This window comes from Pristiophorus japonicus, chromosome 19 (assembly GCF_044704955.1).
Source record: "Pristiophorus japonicus isolate sPriJap1 chromosome 19, sPriJap1.hap1, whole genome shotgun sequence".
Classification (NCBI taxonomy): Eukaryota; Metazoa; Chordata; class Chondrichthyes; family Pristiophoridae; genus Pristiophorus; species Pristiophorus japonicus.
In genome coordinates, this window is record NC_091995.1 from 63,794,941 (window position 1) to 63,814,154 (window position 19,214).

At 41.1% G+C, this 19,214-nt stretch overlaps 1 gene segment (V, D, J or C); it reads left to right on the top strand.

Moving 5' to 3' along the window:
- The first annotated feature begins 3,056 nt into the window (after positions 1-3,056).
- LOC139230476 (Ig heavy chain C region-like) lies at positions 3,057-16,461 on the top strand. The segment is given in 8 exon segments: positions 3,057-3,102; positions 3,229-3,561; positions 4,006-4,056; positions 10,509-10,805; positions 12,583-12,894; positions 14,808-15,061; positions 15,129-15,195; positions 16,097-16,461. Coding segments are annotated over 8 exon segments (1,725 nt in total).
- The last annotated feature ends 2,753 nt before the right edge of the window (positions 16,462-19,214 follow it).

A 19,214-nucleotide genomic window follows, 5' to 3' on the forward strand; every position in this document is an offset into this window, starting at 1 on the left:
ACTGTCAAGAGCTACCATTTATTCCACGTCTCTGCTTTCTGCCTTGAAGCTAGCGAGCTATCCATGCTGATGCTTGTCTCCTGACTCCACATTAATCTATTATGTGGCACATTATCGAAGACCTTTTCGATATCTATATACAGTAGAAATTGACTGTATTACCATTGTCTCCTCTTCCTGTTACTTCTGCAAACATTCAATGAGGTTGGTCAAGCATGGACCTGCTTATATTATAATAGGACCTGTCTCAGCTATTACTGCTCTGGACCATGTTTCTTGTTCTACAACACTCGCTTCTCTCTCCATTATTACTGCACTGCAGAATTTTAATGTTTATATTACACACGACATTGACTCTAGCCTGAAAGGCTGGTGAAACCAGAATCAATAACTACTTTCAAAAGGTAATGGATAAATACTTCAAATGCCAAATAAATCAGAGCTATGACGAAATTACAAGGGGTGTCGGACTAATTGGGTAGCTCTTTCAAGGAACCTGCGCAGTTACAACGTGCTGAATGGTCTTCTTCTGAGCTGTTTCATTCTGTGCTTCTATGATTCTATGGCAATAACAAATTTCTATTTATATTACACTGGACCATGAAATGTGAGTACATTACACAAGACCCTATCTCTGTTTATATTATTCTAGACCCTTTCCTTTTTTAGATTACACTCGACTATGTCTCTGTATATATTACACAATACTCTGTCGCTGTTTATATTACACTAGCGCCTGTCTCCGCGTTAACTGCACAAGACCCTGTCTCTGTTTATATTACTCGAGGTCATGTATATGTTATTAATGCTCTGCACATTGTGTCTGTTAATATTACACAAGGCCTTACCTGTTTATTTTACACTCGATAGCGCATCTGTTTTGTATTACACAAGACCCTAGCAATGTAAACCAAATCGTACAATGTTAATAGTTTGCAGGAACAGAGGGACCTGGTGGAATCCGTGGACAAGTCCTTGAAGGTTGCGGGACAAGTTGATAAAGGCTCTAAAGAGAAACATCGTATTGGTGCCTTTAAAAAAGGAGGCGCAGAGTACAATGGCAATGAAGTTAAGCTAAACCTTTCTAAAACACTGTTTACGCCCCATCCATCCATCCATTTATTCAGCTATTAATCCGTTCATCGATCCATTAATAAATATAAATATTGACATCTAACTATCCATCATTCCTGCATTGCTGCTTCCATCTATACAAACATGCGATACTTATTTATTTCAGAATATATCCTCTCTCTGATGACCTGGCTTATTTAACTATCTATCTATCTATCTATCTATCTATCTATCTATCTATCTATCTATCTATCTATCTATCTATCTATCGATCTATCCGTCTATCTATTACTGGGTTACGTGCTGTACTGATACTCCAGGTGACTGCTGCGACTGACATGGCGTCTGAGACATTGGATATATTCCCTTTCATGGAATATGGGAACAGTTACACACTTTTACATAACTAAAAACTTAAACTTAACTCAAGTATTGTTGCTGGGTAGATTTGTATCGAAATAGCCCGCATTGACAGTGTCAATGTTTAGAAGTTAGCTTCCAGCCAAGCGATCCGTAGTGAGGAAACAGGCCATTGTTGGACTACACAGAACCCCAGATGCTGCCTGTAAATGACATTATGGTGTTTCGAGGTTCGCTGAGGCAGTATACTGCCAAATACTGTGTGGGTCAGATAGTGTTAACATGAATGGGAGAAAAATGGGAATTAACTTTTGAACATTAAGTTATTCAGTAGCCCTTTTAAAACAAGAAACAATTTACATGATATAACATCTCAAGAAAGATGTTCCATGAATTCCATGCTCATGATATTATAAAATAGGATCAGAAAATAATGAATTGATCCACACGTTATTAAATTAAAACTATTTCCAAATAAAGACCATTCTAGGCCATTCATTCCCTTTATTTAGTACAGCACGAAGTTCTGGAGAGAGGTTTAATGACCACATACCCACACTGTAATGAGATGAGTGGGAATCGCAATGTAAATAAAAGAGAGGTGGAATTGCATTGAATCCGCTGCACTTACTTTGATATTCTCATAGAATTCTGCGCCTGGTTTATACTAAAGTCTGCCTTACTACTGATTAGCAGCCGAGCACTGTGCAGTGTAATTTGATCTGATTTGGATCCTTGAACAGCCCCTCTCATAGCCCGGCTACCAATGGATAGAGAAATGCCCAGATTGTGATCGCTTTCTGCGGGAGATAAGCATTTATTCCTGTGATATTCTGTACGATAGGGCTTTGTCCTGATAGGCCATGTTCCTGCTACCCGTTTCTGTTACACAGTCGGCCACTATTAAAGTTGGCCGCAAGGATTTGGATGCCGGGGTTTGCTGATCACATTATCGTTTCTGATTCACGAGCTTCTCTCATAAAATGTTGATCTGAAGCGGGTGGGCCCCACTTTCTTACGTGTCTCCGTCAACTTGCAGCTTAATCATTAGTCAAGTGGGTTTATTTTACAGCTAATTTTATAAAGGACTGTCTTGGGGTTGCAGACTCAGGGGAAGTTAGTGAAATGCAATGATTGATAATTGCATACTATGAGGAGTGTTAACTCATCTCCAGACCAAAAGTGTGTAGCTTTAGCCAAGCACACCTTAACTAGAATCACATTACCAGCTCCCGCACCAAGTGACTTAGAGTGATAACAATACAGATTATAGGGGATACTTTATTGATGCAGATGAAGGGATAGATAGTGGAGATGGAGAAATGCAAAATGGCAGTGTATTTAGACCCTGATAATGTAATTCAATCTCAGAGATTCACATCCCTTGTGAAGGAGTGAGGAATAAAGGGGTTTAATTTACATTCCAGATGTGAGTCCACTCTTTTGGTGATGTGGAAGGTATGACGTGGGTCCAGAAGCCGCTTCTATCAGGGAATGAATGGGCGGTGCCTGTAAGCTCGCCCCCATATCCCGGGTATTTAACTGCCGGCAACACAGCAGTCCAGTTGCGGGTTTGCTCAGTGAGTTCTTGCCGGAATTATTTACCACACATTGCCAGTAGGATGAGGTTGGCGATTGCTCTCGGTCTGTTGCTGGCTTTCTTCTCCCGTCAGTAGCTTTTATTGCCCAATCTCTCACTTTTACATTCTCAGTGTTAGTCTCTCGCTGGAATGTTACAGAGTCAGGATTCATTTCTCCAGGATTGATCCTCAGTGTTCTTGATTATTTTTACAGATGTCGAGTCAGATGTGGTGTTGACTCGGCCCGATGCAGAGACCAGTATTCCCGAAGGTTCCCTGAGGCTGACCTGTAAAACCAGCGGCTTCGATCTCAGTAGCAGCTCCATGGTCTGGGTCCGCCAGGTTCCCGGACAGGGGCTGGAGTGGCTGGTTAGCTGTGCCGCAACATGGCTCAAGGTTTATGCCCCAGCGATTCAAAGTCAATTTAATGCGTCCAAAGCCACTTCAAATAACATCTTTGCGTTGGACATGAAGAACCTAAGAAGCGAAGACACCACCATCTATTACTGTACAAGGGACCACAGCGAGAGGAACAAGTGCTGGACCCGTACAAGAACAGATCGAAGGGGAATTCAACAACTTACAACATAACCTGACGGTCAGTAATTGTCTCAAATGCAACATTGACGGCAGTGTTCAGAACAAGACCACAAATCGCTTCTTACAAAACTAACACAGATAATTCAAGGTGAAAATCTAACACACTAACCCATGTATTGAGTGGAGGATTTGCTTGTGCTCCTGTTTAATGTTAACAGTGTCAGCATTTGCAGAGCTGGACATGTTGCTCGATTCACTGTACTTGGTACCTTTAGGGAGCTGTTTAAAACTGTCTTAATGTTCTATTGTGTTGTGTAAACTGTTAGCAAATTGTAAACTTGATCAGAAATTAATGTCTATTTGAAGTCAATATCTATTTGAAGTGAATGTTGAGAGTTAGCACTGAGCAGAGAGTGAATGCAATATTTGTGTGGATGCTTATCATTGTGAGACTGCTATTACGACTACTGGGGACAAGGGACCATGGTGACGGTGACTGCAGGTAAGGAACATTCACTCATTCAGTAACTGTTGCATTTTTGTCTTTATTTTATATTTCTGTTTATGTTAATAATTATTTCGTTCACTAATACTTGGTTTCGATGGATTCTCTATGGAGACTTTTCAATATTCCACGTAATTCTGCTACAAAGTGATTATAAAATTTAACTGTTTCTCCACGGAAAATGTTGTTGATGTGATTTGCTGTTTATCTGCTGACGAGACTGTGTGCTTGGTATATTTTAAATAGCCAACGGTTGTTGCACTGTTCGACGTTTCCTCAATGTTTAATCTCGGTGACCTCTGATTGCTGCATTTTTTCTGATCGAATGGCAAACATTGCGCATAAATGTTTAGCAAGAACATTGTTGGCACAAAACAGAAAGCTTAGCGCTCAGTAAATAATCTTTAGAAATTTACCGTCTTTTTGTGAAAATTACATTGTCATCGACTGACCGAATGTTCCCGAATGCTTAGATGCAATACGTGAAGTGTTACTGTAATTAAGAACTGAAAAATTAACACATTTCCAGATGGAACGGATTGAAATTAATATTACAAACATTATTATAATGTAGTCATATCACCCATTATTACTAAAATATGCTATATTATCAATATTTATGTATTTAACATGATCCGTCTAATCACAATTCTGCTGTCATTATTTTATAATTCTGTTGAATTCAATCATTAGTTATTTCAGTGTTAGGCGGATTCGCTGATTCTGTAATGAGACATTTTCCAAAAATACATTTGATTCTGCTGAAAGTGTTTATAGAATGAAGGGTCTGCTCCATGAAAGATTCTGTCTAGGGATTCCACCCCTCAATGATGTGATTTAGTGTTGGTCTCCTGAGGAGAGTTTGTGCCTGTGTTAGTCAGAATTCCTAGAATATGTGAAACTGTTTGGCGTTTCTACAATGTTTAATATCGTTGACAGCGGGCAGCAGCAGGTTTGTGATCGCATGCACACACGATAGTGTTTGAAACTGTTTGAAAGAAGATTGTAGGCAAAGAACAGGAAAGTTTTAGAAATCAGACACCATTGAAAGGTATTTCAACATAACAATTATTGAAGTGATAATTATATATTCAACTATTATTCTATGCTTAAGCTGCTGATATTTACTGTGTGAAATGTAACTGTAATTACCAGCTACATTATTAACAAGTGTTCATGTTGTAGTTCAAATAAATTACTATTAACCAATTGATTATAATGCAATTATATCTCCCAATGTTATAAAACTATGCTATAATATCAATGTCCATTTACTTAATATTCACCTTCCAATATCCTGCTCTACAGTGGGCTCCATTAAAGGGAGCGGAAACTGTTGGAGGTTGGATACAGTTATTAATTATGCCTGCAATTATTCCACTGACAGCATACTGATTCCACCGCTGTGTTCAGTTTGATTAGAGTCTTCAATTACTTGCTACCTCCTGTTTACACAGATGAATGACATAGTTCATTTAGTTATAACTTAAAGCCGTGTTGCAAATGGCATTTTCTCAATTTTATATCGCTGCTGGGGTATGAAATCCTTACTGTGCAGCGAAATGTGTTATTCCTTCAATATTATGTATTGTTTGGTAGCGAGAGAATTATCACTAAACTATTCTAAAACAGTTTGCAAGATCAAAGACTGAGAGACAGGCGTCGCTGGCAGTCAAATAATTGTTCATGTGATTATATTTAAATTCAAAGCATGTTCAGTCTGCAAATGGCTGGAGTCACACAAATAATCCATTGAAATTCAAGCAGTTTAATTTCCTTAGAAAAGGTTCATGTTATTTTCTATTTAAAACAACATTCTATCTCCAAAGCGCTGATGCATACGGGAGAGGACGGTAGACAAAGCCCAGATCACATCTGAGAGTTATGCTTAACTCTTATTAATACTAAATTGATGAACAAAGTCTCTCCTCCATTTGCTCATTCAGCTTCAGTGCCGCAGATAGTCTCAATGAATTGTTATCTTCCAGTTTTACACTAACCATTCTGGAAACTATTTTCAAGAAGTAGCAGAATATATGTAATAATTAATTTGTGGGCATTGTGTGAATAAAGGAAGTATTTGTGTTATTAAATAGCGGAGGCTCTGCTACTGACTGCAAACTGCACGAGTGGGTTTTAATAAATAAAACCTTTTTTGGTGTGTTAAGATTGAGGAGAATATTTCAGTTCGAGAGTCAGCTTTAGTAAACAAGCGGTTTACAGCCACTCGGAGTAGTGATCCCGCCCAGAAATTGAACTTTTTAAAATAGTCCTCTCCTCAATCCATCATGTGAAATGTACGCTGAGAATAGATGGAGGTTATGCTATAGCAGAAACATGCAGAGTACAAAAAAGGTGTCGGTAGAGAGCGGGACAGTATTAGAACTGCGTGATTATTGTCAATTGTTCAAATGCAATTCGATTTAAGTAAAAATAATGTGTTTTCTGATTGTATTTATGTATTAATATGGTGTTTAATATTTTAATATTGATGACTTGTTATGGTAAGTTAAGTAAACCTTAATATATCACAAGTTACCAGGCAGAAAAAGGTTTTAAAATTATTATTAATTAATTGTATTAGTAAGACTGAAATTCAAGTACATTAATTTAATTTCAAAATTCCATGTTCGTGTGCTTCGGAGGAGGGAGTGCCAACAGGCACTCAGTTTATTTTCAATAATCAACTAACATGAACATTAACTTAGAATGGAAAATCAGTTCTATTTCATTAGACATAAATTATCTCTTGCAATTGCGTTGCATACTGGTCAGTATTAGATATTGCACCATCTCAAGGGTTAGAGAGAATGTTAAATTAATTCCTAAATTAATTTAGAAAACAATGCATTTATAACTTGGCCGTGCTGAGTTCGATAAGATGTCGCTGCAGATGTTAATGAATCAACTTCATGTTTTGCCTCGATGATTTTACAGGTTATATTTACTGATGAAGATATATCAAATCAGTGGATGATCAGGTTTCACAGTAAATGTCTCCTGGATTGTGATATTCTTACTCTGTCACTGAGTCCCATGTGACGGGCAGCAAATTTCCGTGGAATGTGAATTATTTCCAGATAATTGTTTTCAGGGAAATTATTTTTTACACGGTTTACACGATTGTCGACGGAGAGGGAGAAATGGCTAGATGTTGAATTGGTTCTCAAATCGTTATCAGGTTAATTGCAAAGAGTCCGTACAGTTGAGGTAATTGCAAATTGACTAGAAATGAATTAGAAATCAAACAGCTTCATTGAAATTAACAGATTGAACAGATCTCTCTGCCTGGAGCACCATTGTTGCACCGTTTGTGTTTATTCTGTCTCTGTGCGCCTGCTCATTGTGGGAGAATCAGGAGTCATCCTGACTGTTTGTAAACCTTCTGGGTTGTGATCCTGTATTGCGCGGAGTGTCATTTGACTCTGTTATTTAAGATATGAGAAACATGAATGATTGACTTTAAGGGTGAGGAGTCGCCTCAGAAATTAGCTCAGTAACCCAGATTGAGACATTTAAAAAGAGCAGTTAGTTCAGCAACACCACGGGGAGAATGTAGAATGAGCTTCAATTAGTTTCTAACCCATGCTTTAACTGTCTTGCGAGTGGTTGATATGACAGTGAAGAGGGAGCTTTACTCTGCATCTAACCGGTGATTTATCTTATCTGGCAATGTTTGATGGGACATTGCAGAGGGAGCTTTACTCAGTATTTAACCTCTCATTTACAAGGACGTGGAGCTTAATTGGGACCTTCAATATAGATTGATCTTCTATTTCATCAGCACTATAGCTAAGCTTGTACGCTTTAATGGGACAATGTATGGGACGCTTTTCTTTGTGTATAATTATGCTTAATCTAACTGGTAAATTTGATAACGCATTATATGGGGAGACATTTCATAGCACATCTCCACCATACTCGAACTGGCAATGTTCGAGGGGACAGTATGGATAACGTATTACTCTGTGTTCAACCCTTGCTATATCTGCCCTGACCCACACGGCAGCGTAGCGGGAACTTTGCTCTATCTTTTCCATGTTGTATCTGATCTGACAGTGCTTGTCAGGCAGTGTTCAAGGAACCGTTATCTGCGTCTATCAGATAAACTGTGAGTGCAGGAGCCAGATAAACAATAAATCGTCCCATTGCCCAGATTAAACAATGCACATTCATTGAAAGTTACATTCTTTCTGAAAAATTCCCAATTTTCAAAGTTAGTAATGTTTCAACATTTTGAGCATCAGACTATTACTGGACGTGATTGGACGGATCCTCAGCTCACTTTCAGAGCAAACAGCTTCAGGAAGTAATTAACGCTCCAGAAAGCATCGCTTGTTCTGAGCTGTTGAGAGGATGCAAGTTATTTTCACAATTTAAATGGAGAATGTCGAGACTCCCGCTTCAATTAACCGTCATGGGGACCTCATGTTTAAAACCATTATTTTGTCCAATTCTTCCAGGTAAACCTTGAATGCAGGGACAAACTCGTCACAACACAAAGCACACAGTACCTGAGCTGCAATTCTGTGAAATATTTAAAGTGATAGAGGCAACCTGCAATAAGTCGTAATTTGCAATGACCGTTAAGCATTTATAACAGCATCCGATTGAATGAGTTGCATCAGATTTATAACATCCCTTTACTTTAAATATCCTCTTTCATTATAATGAACAATAAAAGTAGATCAGGTAGTGGTGTCCAAAATATGAAGCGATTCCTTCCATTAAATCAAGAAGAACTATTCCCACTGACTCGTGTGGAATGATAGCATCTCACAGCATTGAAAGAGGCCATTCGGCCATCGCACCTGTGCCGGCTCTGAAAGAGCTGTCCAAGTTAGTCCAACGCCCCAGGGTTTTCCTTGTAAACGTGCAAATGTGTCCTCCTGAAGTATATGACGAGCTGCCTGGTGCATTCCTGAAATTAGCAACCCTCTGTGTGAAAAAATCACCCCAATTTCCCCTTTTGATCTTTTGCCAATTATTTTAAATCTGTGACCTTTGGTTAACCACCTACCTTCCAGCGGAAACAGTTTCTCCCTCCTTGTTCTATCAAAACGTTACATAATGTTGAATATCTCTCCTAGGTCTCATCTTAACCTCCGCTCTAAGGAGAACATCCGAGCTTCTCCAATCTCGCCACATAACTGAAAACCCCATCCCTGGTATCATCCTGGTAAAAGCCTCCCCTATACAGTCTCCATGGGGTTGACATCCTTCCTAATTTGTGTTGCCAGAATTGTACACAATACTCCAGCTGAGGCCTTACCCGTGATTTACAAAGGTTTAGCATAACCGCCTTGTTTTTGTAGTCAATGTCCCTATTTACAAAGTCAAGTATCCCATACTCTTTCATAACAGCCTTTATCAGCTTGCCCTGTCACCTTCAAAGATTTGTGAATATGGACATCCAGATAATTTTTTTTGTAACCCGTCGAAAGAGTTACAAATATTTAGATTATACTGCCCCGCTATGTTCCACCCAAAGTGGAGCGCTTCTCAATTATCCCCATCGAATTGCACCTGCCATGTGCCGGCCCATGTCACTGGTCTGTCTGTCTCCTCATGAATTGTGTTATTATCCTGCTCACTATTGGTTACGTTGCCAGGATCTGCATCATCTTCGCAGTTCGAATTTGTACTCCCGATACCCAAGTCCAGGTAAGTTTTATATAGCGAGAACAACAATGGAAAACGAAATGGGACATTTACGGAGAAACTTCCAATTATGCGGATTTCGGAATGGGATTTAATTCGCATTATTAATTAAGTGGGAGGGAGGAGGAAACTCAAGAGACGTCCATTCAAGAGAATGGGTTGTAGCGCTGATCACAATGCGCTGAAAGGCATTGCTCTCCCTCAAATGCTGAGAACGAAAGGGAGAGATTCGACTCAATCTCCATTCATCTACAGCTTCAATCTTAGAAACTTGATTGTGGAAATGTCCCCTGTGGAATTCTGTGATAGTCAAGTTTTGAGGGTTTTTTGCTAATTCACTAAGCAGGAATTCCGCTGTTACTTTTGAAGTGCATTAACTGTTGTTTTGTAGGGATATGCCGCAGTCAATGTGCAAAGAGCAAATTTCACCAAACTGCAATTAAATGAAGGACCAGAAGTGGTGCTGATTGAGAAATAAATGCTGGCCGAAACAGCAGGAACAGGTCTCTGCTCTTCTATTGTATGATGCAATGAAGGATTCTTTATTGAGGAGATGTGTAAAGATTCTTGTTGTGTAATGAAATAGAGCTTGGAGATCGAGAGGTTTGATCCTGACCAGGGCATCGACAGGTGCTTATGATGGAATTGACAGAAGCTCAAATGCCCGTTAATCTTTGATGGGAAAATGGTGGAATTAGTTTATTCTGCAGTTAAATTTTGAGTTGTGTAGTTCTTTTATAAGCAAGGATTGCAGAGTCTAACTTGTTTAAGGGGCCATACTTTTCCAGTAACACCGTCTTCTCCCACCCTGTACACTCTGCTCCCCTGTGGACAACCCAGCACCGAAGGCTCGGTCACGTACGGCTGTTTGGTGATTGACTACTCCCACGAAATCACCAACTTTTCCTGGAGGAAAGATAAAGAGCTGATCACCACTGGATTGAAGACCTACCCGTCAGTGCTCAACAAGAAGGGAACCTACACTTTGAGCAGCCAGCTTACCATCACGGAGTCAGAGGTGGGGATCAGCACAATCTACTTTGAGGTTCGACGTGGTGGGTCTGTCTGGGTCATCACTATGTCAGGTTAGTGATGTGGGATACAGGGCAAACTGTGATAATGTGAGAAGGTATCGTCAAATTGTATAGAAACTTGGTTAAACCACACTTAGAGTAATGTGTACAGTCTGGTCTCCATATCACATTAGAGTACTGAATACAGTTCCGCCTCCATTTGACACTTGGAATACTGTGCAGAGTTCTGGTTTCCATATCACACTTAGAGTACTGCACAGTTCTTGTCTCTATATCAAACTTAGAATACTGTGCAGCGTTCTGCCCTCTATATCACACTTAGAATACTGCACAGTTCTGCTCTCCATATCACATTTAGAATAGTGCACAGTTCGGGTTTCCATATTATACATAGAATAATCTGAATACTTAGAGTCCCCATATCACAATTAGAGTACTGAGTACAGTTCTGGTCTCCATATCACAATTAGAATACTGTGCACAGTTCTGGTTTCCATATCATACTTAGAATATTCTGAACAGTTCCGATCTCCATATCATACTGAGAATACTGTGCAAAGTTCGATTTCCATATCACACTTAGAATACTGAGTACAGTTCCGGTCTCCATATCATATTAGAATATTCTGTCCAGTTATGATCCCCATATCACACTAAGAGTACTGTGTACAGTTCTGGTCTCCATATCACATTTAGAGTAATGCATACAGTTCTGATCTCCATATCACACTGAGAGTACTGTGTACAGTTCAGGTCTCCATATCATACTTAGAATATTCTGCGCAGTTATGGTCCCCATAGCACACTTGTAGAACTGCGTACAGTTCCGGTCTCCATATCACAATTAGAATGCTGTGCAAAGTTCTGGTTTCCATATCATACTTAGAATACTCTGCACAGCTCCGGTCTCCATATCACACTTAGAATATTCTGCGCAGTTATGGTCTCCATATCACACTTAGAGTACTGAGTAGAGTTCAGGTCTCCATATCATTTTAGAATATTCTGCGCAGTTATGGTCCCCATATCACACTTAGAGTACTGAATACAGTTCCGGTTTCCATATCATACTTAGAATACTCTTCACAGTTATGGTCCCCATATCACACTTAGAGTACTGTGTATAGTTTTGATCTCCATCTCATATTTAGAATACCGTGTACAATTTTTGTCATCATATCACACTTAGAGTATTATGTACCGTTCTGGTCTCCAAATCACACTTAGAGTAATGTATACAGTTCTGATCTCCATATCACACTGAGAATACTGTGTACAGTTCTGCTCTCTATATCACACTTAGATTACTGTGCACAGTTCTGGTCTCCTTATCATCCTTAGAATACTGTGCATCGTTCTGGTCCCTATATCACACTTAGAGTACTGAATACAGTTCCGTTCTCCATATGACACTTACAATACTGTGCACAGTTCTGGTTTCCATATCACATTTAGAATACCGCACATTTCTTGTCTCTATATCACACTTAGAATATTGTGTAAAGCTTGGTCTCCATATCACACTTAGAATACGGTGTACAATTCTAGTCTCCAGCACATACTTAGAATACGGTATACAGTTTTGGTCTCCATATCACACTTAGAATACTGTGTAAAGTTCCGGTCCCTATATCACACTTAGTATATTATGCACAGTTCTGGTCTCCATATTAGATTTAGAATACTGTGCACAGTACTGCTCTCTTTAAATGTTAGGTTAGTATTATTCTGCAAGCAAAGAACCTGTAAAAATATAAGGACACTTTGCATTTTTTAATCATTTATTTTGCAATCACTGTCAATAATATGTCTTCTCTTGAATATCCAGAACCGGACATCGTTCCTCCAACTGTTCTCCTCACGCTGAGTTCCACTGAACAAATCACCAGCAGCAGATATGCAAGCGCCGTGTGTTCAATCACCGATTTTCGGCCAAAGTCACTGACCATGAATTGGTTGAATTGTGGACAATTTCTGGATTCGGGCTTCGTCACCTCGCCCGTATTTGAGGTGAACGGGAACTTCTCGGTGGTCGGTTGGCTGACAGTCCCTGCCGGGGACTGGTTCACCGGCTCGGTCTACACCTGCCAGGTCACTCATGAAGGGGTCACACAAAGCCATAGCTTCACCAGATCTCAGGGTAAGAGACACAATCCCGAGAGTTTCCAGACCATTCTGAGCGCTGATCTCAGTCAGGACTTTAATTGGAATTAGTAAAAAGCACAGAACTTTTCATAATTTCCAATCATGCAGTTTGTGTATTCTTGCGAACAAACTTGACTTTTTACAACGCCTTTAGCGACCTCAAACTGATCCAAAGCGCTTGCCAGCTAATAAATTAAGTGGGGAAATGTGGTCACAGTTGTAATGTACAATGTGCGGCAGTCAATTTGTGCACAGCAAGCTCCCACAAACAGCAGTGTGATAATGTCCAGATTTTTTTTGTTTAGTGCTGTTTTTTGAGGGATAAATAATCTCAGGACACCCGAGAGAAGTCCTATGCGTTTCTTTGAAATAGTTCCAGGGGATCTTTTACGTCCACCTGAGAGGCCAGATGGATCCGTGGTTTAACACCTGATCTGAAAACCGGCACCTCCGATAGTGCACCATCCCCCCAGTTTGTGATCAAGTGTCTGGAGGAAGACTTCAAACCACGATCTTCTGGTTGAAGATTCCTCGTTGTTCAGGATTTAATAACATCGCCAAAGAAGCTGTCCCCCTGCTCTGATTTCAGGCAATTAGTGAAGTATCCTTAGTCTCAGGATTATCCTGATTGGCTGATCATATACGGAGTGGCAGTAGGAGTCTGGAACCCTTTACTTTTAACTGTCCAGGAACACACTGCTAGAATGGGCATCTACCCTATTCAGAGCACTGAGCCCACTTCTGGGCTCCCCCCTCAGGAAGGATATACTGGCCTTGGAGACGGTAAAGTGCAGGTTTACCCGAACGATACCGAGGCTAAAAAAGTAAACTGATGAGAAGACGAGTATAGAACATTAAGAGCTGATCCAAGTAAGGTGTTTAACTTGATAAATGGAGTTGATCGACTAGATATAGAAAACATATTTCCTTTGGTGGGAGAATCCAGAACAAGTAGCATAACCTTAAAATTAGAGCGAGGCCGTGCAGAGGGGATGCCACGAAGGATTTATTCACAGGACTAATCGAACAAGTTTTGATTTCCCTCCCCAAAATCTGCTGATCCTGGATTTCATTTGAAGATTTGAAAACTGAGAATGAGATATTTTTGTTAGGCAAGATTATCAAGGGCTACTGAACCTAGGCGGGAGGATGGTGTTGAGTGTAGATCAGCCATGATCTAACTGGATGGCGGGACAGGATGGATGGGCTGAATTACCTCCTCCTGTTACAATGTTGCTATTAATGCCCTGAGGTCGTATTTCATTCTAATTCTCTCTCGCCAGACATGATAAATGCTCAGTAATGACAGAAACTGAAAAACTACCTCACACCATTACAAATAATACCCCAGCACAAAAGATCCCTTGGAACACCATTCTGCCAGCATTGCACTTCTCCTCTGACGGGGGCTGTGACTGGTTCCTTCACATTTTCACAGCAACAAAAATCTCAGCAAGAGAGCAGAAAATTAACTTGGTTACCTGTTGCCCCATAAATCCTGAAATGCATTTGACACTGGTTTTGAGCCAGTGAAATGTTGGTGTAGTGCTTTTCACCTTCAGGCTATTCGGGCTTCAGCTATTAGAACCAGCGGAGATGCGCTTGGGTGCGAGGGTCTGTAGACGGACGTAATGGAGCAAGAGATTTCAGAAAGAGCGCTATTCAGTGCCCAACACAATTGCTTCACAGCCCATTACAGGTGGCTCTGGCTGCAAATACACAGGAAATGTTACGCATCTTCCTGAATCGTTGCCAATTCGTGGCCATTACAATAACGACGGTGGTTAAGCAACAGTGAGAGGTTGATATTTCAAAAGTGATTTATTCCCCTTGAAAGAGTTATGGCTAAATACTGGTGTCCTGATTCTGAAGATGCACCTTCTCCTGACTTTCATTCCTGTTTCGCAGAAGATGGCGCATGTGGCGATTCAAAAATCACTCTTCGCCCACCGTCACTGGAACAGGTCTTATTGGAGGCGACGGTGACCTTAACCTGCGTCGTGTCTGACGCTCCTTATGGACTCACCGTGTCCTGGACCCGAGAAAAGGAGGCTTTGAAATCAGAGATTACCGTCCAACCCAGACAGAATCCCAACAGCGTGATCAGCAACTTAAACATCTCAACACAAGACTGGCTGAGTGGGGATAAGTTCTACTGCGTGGTGATCCATCAGGATATGCCGACTCCTATCAAACATCTCAACACAAGACTGGCTGAGTGGGGATAAGTTCTACTGCGTGGTGAGCCATCAGGATATGCCGACTCCTATCAGAGATTCCATCCACAAGAAAAAGGGTGAGCGGGGAGATTGTAACAACACTCTGACTATATCCGGTACATGTGCAAGGGCCATTTCATTACATAAAGTGTTTAATGTGCTACTCTGATCATTCAGGTTGGTAATTTCACGAAGTCAGCACTCTGGGACCTGTTTATGCATTTAAGGGGAAGCTGGATAAGTCCATGAGCGACTAAGGAATAGAAAGGGATGTTATTAGGATTAGATGAAGTGAGTCAGGAGGAGGCTTGTGTGGAGCATAAACTATGGCATAGACCAGTTGGCCAAATCTCCTCGTTCTCTGCAGTACATTCTATGTAATTTTCCAGTTCAACCCTTCAAGATTTCAGAGAGAAAGATTATATTCCCTCTACTGCGGGATGGAAAACCAGAGATGCTTAAAAGAGAAAAAGGAAAAGTGTTAAAATTCAACGCATTTCTCTCACATGTAACCACCGAAAATTAGCTGAATTTAAATGGGTTAGGCGAGTTGGGGGCGGGGGGCTCATAGGCCACCCGGGAGAACGGGAGGACTGGAAGCCGAGTGAGGAGGTCTCGGATCGCGGGGGTGTGGGTTAGGCAGGGATCCTGGATGCAGGATTTAGGAGTAATGCCAATTACCACCTGGGTGCAGTACTCCCCGCCTCGCTATAACTGCAGAGATTTACACAGTGTGTCAAACCACACCAGCGACAGTTAAACATCAAATGGAAGTTAAAGTAGAGGATTCCAGCCTCATTTAAATATATTATTCAAATATAATATTACACCCGGAAGTGGGCATGATGAGGTCGAGATTCCGATTTTTCCAATTTAACCACGCCCTCGCCCCCAACCCGCCCGCTTTATTGGGTTAAAATTCTCCCATTGTCTCTGGAACAGTCCAGTTCATTGGCCTTTGTTGTAACTGTTCTACAGCGAAACATCCATGGGAACCGGCCGTGTCTGTCCTCCTACTCTCGGCAGAAGAAGTCTCCGCTCAGAGCTTGGTCAGCCTCACCTGCTTAGTGGGAGGTTTCTCTCACCGAGACATCTTCATCAAGTGGACCGTCAATGGCAAGCCGGTTGAATCCCACAACTACAAGAACACCGAGGCGATGGCGGAGATCGGCAGCAGATCCTTCTTCATATACAGCCTGCTAGCCATTGCAGCCAAGGAGTGGGCCAGCGGCGCTTCCTACTCCTGTGTGGTCGGGCATGAAGCAATCCCCTTAAAGATCATCAACAGAACCGTCAATAAATCCAGCGGTAAACCAGTTTTGACAACATTTCGCTTGTTCTGATAGACACCGTCAATTCATGTTAATAAGAATTTTCGATTGCTTTTCAGTTCTTAAATCAAAATCAATAAAAGGCTTTTCTTCCAATCGTGAGTGAAACAAACAGCCGCTCAATTAATTGTGTTTCACATTTTTCCCAGTGTGAGGGCTGTTTATCTGAAGTAGGGTGTTTGCGGATCTCGGGCTCAAGCCTTATACAGCCAGCACTCCCAGTTCAGATACACCATGGGTTACGGACAGGGTGAAGCTCTCTCATTGCAGTATTCATGAAAGTAACTTCAGCAAATGTCCTCTCTTTTCCATAATCGCAGCACATATAGATCTCCGAGTCCCTATTTATCGGCTTTTCCATCCCGAATTCAGAATTGAAGTCAGTTTGATATTGCCGCATAGCAGCCACTGGCAACTGAAGTGAGGGCCGCACACGGACTATACCCTACTCCCCGCCACAGAGAGGTGAAAGAATAATTGTTAACCGACTTTAGTCCCACTCCCCCGCCAGAGAGAGATGAAAAGATAATTGTTAACCCAAGCTAGTTCTACTTCCCATCCAGCGAGAGCTGAAAGTGTAATTGGTAGTCCACTTTAGTCCCACTTCCCATCCAGCGAGAGCTGAAAGTGTAATTTATAGTCCAATTTAGTTCCACTTCCCATCCAGCGAGAGCTGAAAGTGTAATTGGTAGTCCACTTTAGTCCCAATTCCCAACCAGAGAGAGGGGAAATGGTAATTGTTAACCAACTTTCGACCCAATCCCCCGCCAGAGAGAGATGAAAGTGTAATTGTTAACCGACTTTAGTCCCACTCCCCCTAGAGAGAGGTGAAAGTGTAATTGTTAAGCGACTTTAAACCCACTCTTCCAGTAGAGAGAGTGGAAAGGGCAATTGCTAATGCAATTTAGAAGCACACCCCCCAGAGAGAGGTGAAAGCATAATTGTTAATCCAATTTAGTCCCACTTCCCATCCACAGAGAGGGGAAAGGGTAATTTTTAAGCGACTTTAATCCCAATCTTCCAGTAGAGAGAGGTGAAAGGGTAATTGCTAAACGACTTTAGTCCCATTTCCCCGCCACAGAGAGGTGAAAGGGTAATTGTTAACCTACTTTATTGCCAACCCCTCCCCCCAAGAGAGAGGTGAAAGGGTAATAGTTAATCAAATATGGTCCCACTCCCCCCACCACAGAGAGGTGAAAGGGTAATAGTTTACTAACATTAGTCCCACTCCCCCACCACACAGAGGGGAAAGGGTAATTGTTAACCTACTTTAGTCCCACTCCCCCCGAGAGAGGGGAAAGGGTAATTGTAAACATAATTTAGTCCCATTCCCCCCAGCAGAGAGAGATTAAAGGGTAATTATTAATTCTCTGTACCTACACAATCCCCAGCAGGGAGAGAGTAAAGGTTAAATATTAACTCACTGTAATTCCCCACTCCCTCAGCAGAGAGAGAGCAAATGTTAATTATTAATTCACTATGCCTCTCCACTCCCCCAGCAGAGAGAGAGGAAAGGGTAATTATTAACTCACTCTACCTCCCCACTCCCCCAGTAGGGAGAGAGTAAAGGTTAATTATTAACTCACTTTACCTCCCAACTCCCCCAGCAGGGTGAGATAAAGGTTAATTATTAACTCACTGTACACCCCCCCCCCACCACTTCCCCAGCAGAGAGAGTGTAAAGGGTAATAATTAACCCACTGTACCTCCCCATTCCCCCAGCAGGGAGAGTAAAGGATAATTATTAACTCACTGCACCTCCACACTCCCCCAGCTGTGAGTGAATAAAGGGTAATTATTAACTCACTGTACCTCCCCACTCCCCCAGCTGGGAGTGAATAAAGGGTAATTATTAACTCACTGTACCTCCCCACTCCCCCAGCTGGGAGTGAATAAAGGGTAATTATTAACTCACTGTACCTCCCCACTCCCCCAGCAGTGAGAGTGTAAAGGATAATTATAAACTCATTATACCTCTCTCACCCACCAGCGAGAGGGGAAAGGGCAATGTGTAAACAATGTAACCCCCACTTGCCCTCCCGCAGGTAGATTGGAAGTGAGCCACTCACTTGTATGGACTAAGTTGCCATCAGTACAATGTTAGATTCTAAACAATGGACTGAAGATTTTTAACTTGCCACATGAGTATTATATTCTGAAATAACTAGTTATTCCATGTAATATTTTTAAATAGGGTTGGGGTGAAACTGCCACAGTTAACTGTAAACTAACATATTGAATTCTAATGGGCCATATCTAAACTGGTGATTGAATCCTCTGTGGGATTCTTACAGTTGTGTCACTGACGTTTCTGAGGCCCATGGGTTGAATTGTTGCATTCCTTCAGCTGATGTCACATTGCGCCTCACAAAGAACACATTTACACAGAGCAGGGAGAATAAATGTGAAAGTGATTTTGTGTGTGTTCACATGTAAGTGTATCGATGATTTTGTGTAAGTGTGTGTGTTTTTCTGTATGTGCACAATTACACATAAACACACATAGACTGACAGAAAAAAAGACACATATTAACACTCTGACACATAATATTACACATAACCAGAATATAATGAAAACCATCATTGTCAAATCCAGTTATTGTTACACTCTGAAACTTTGAACAATTACAGTAATACACATCAATCCAAACACACACTTAAACAAAACACACTTACACACACAAAAACACAGACATTAATCCACACATAAACTTACACAAAACACACTTACACACATTTACACACACATAAACACACACATAAAC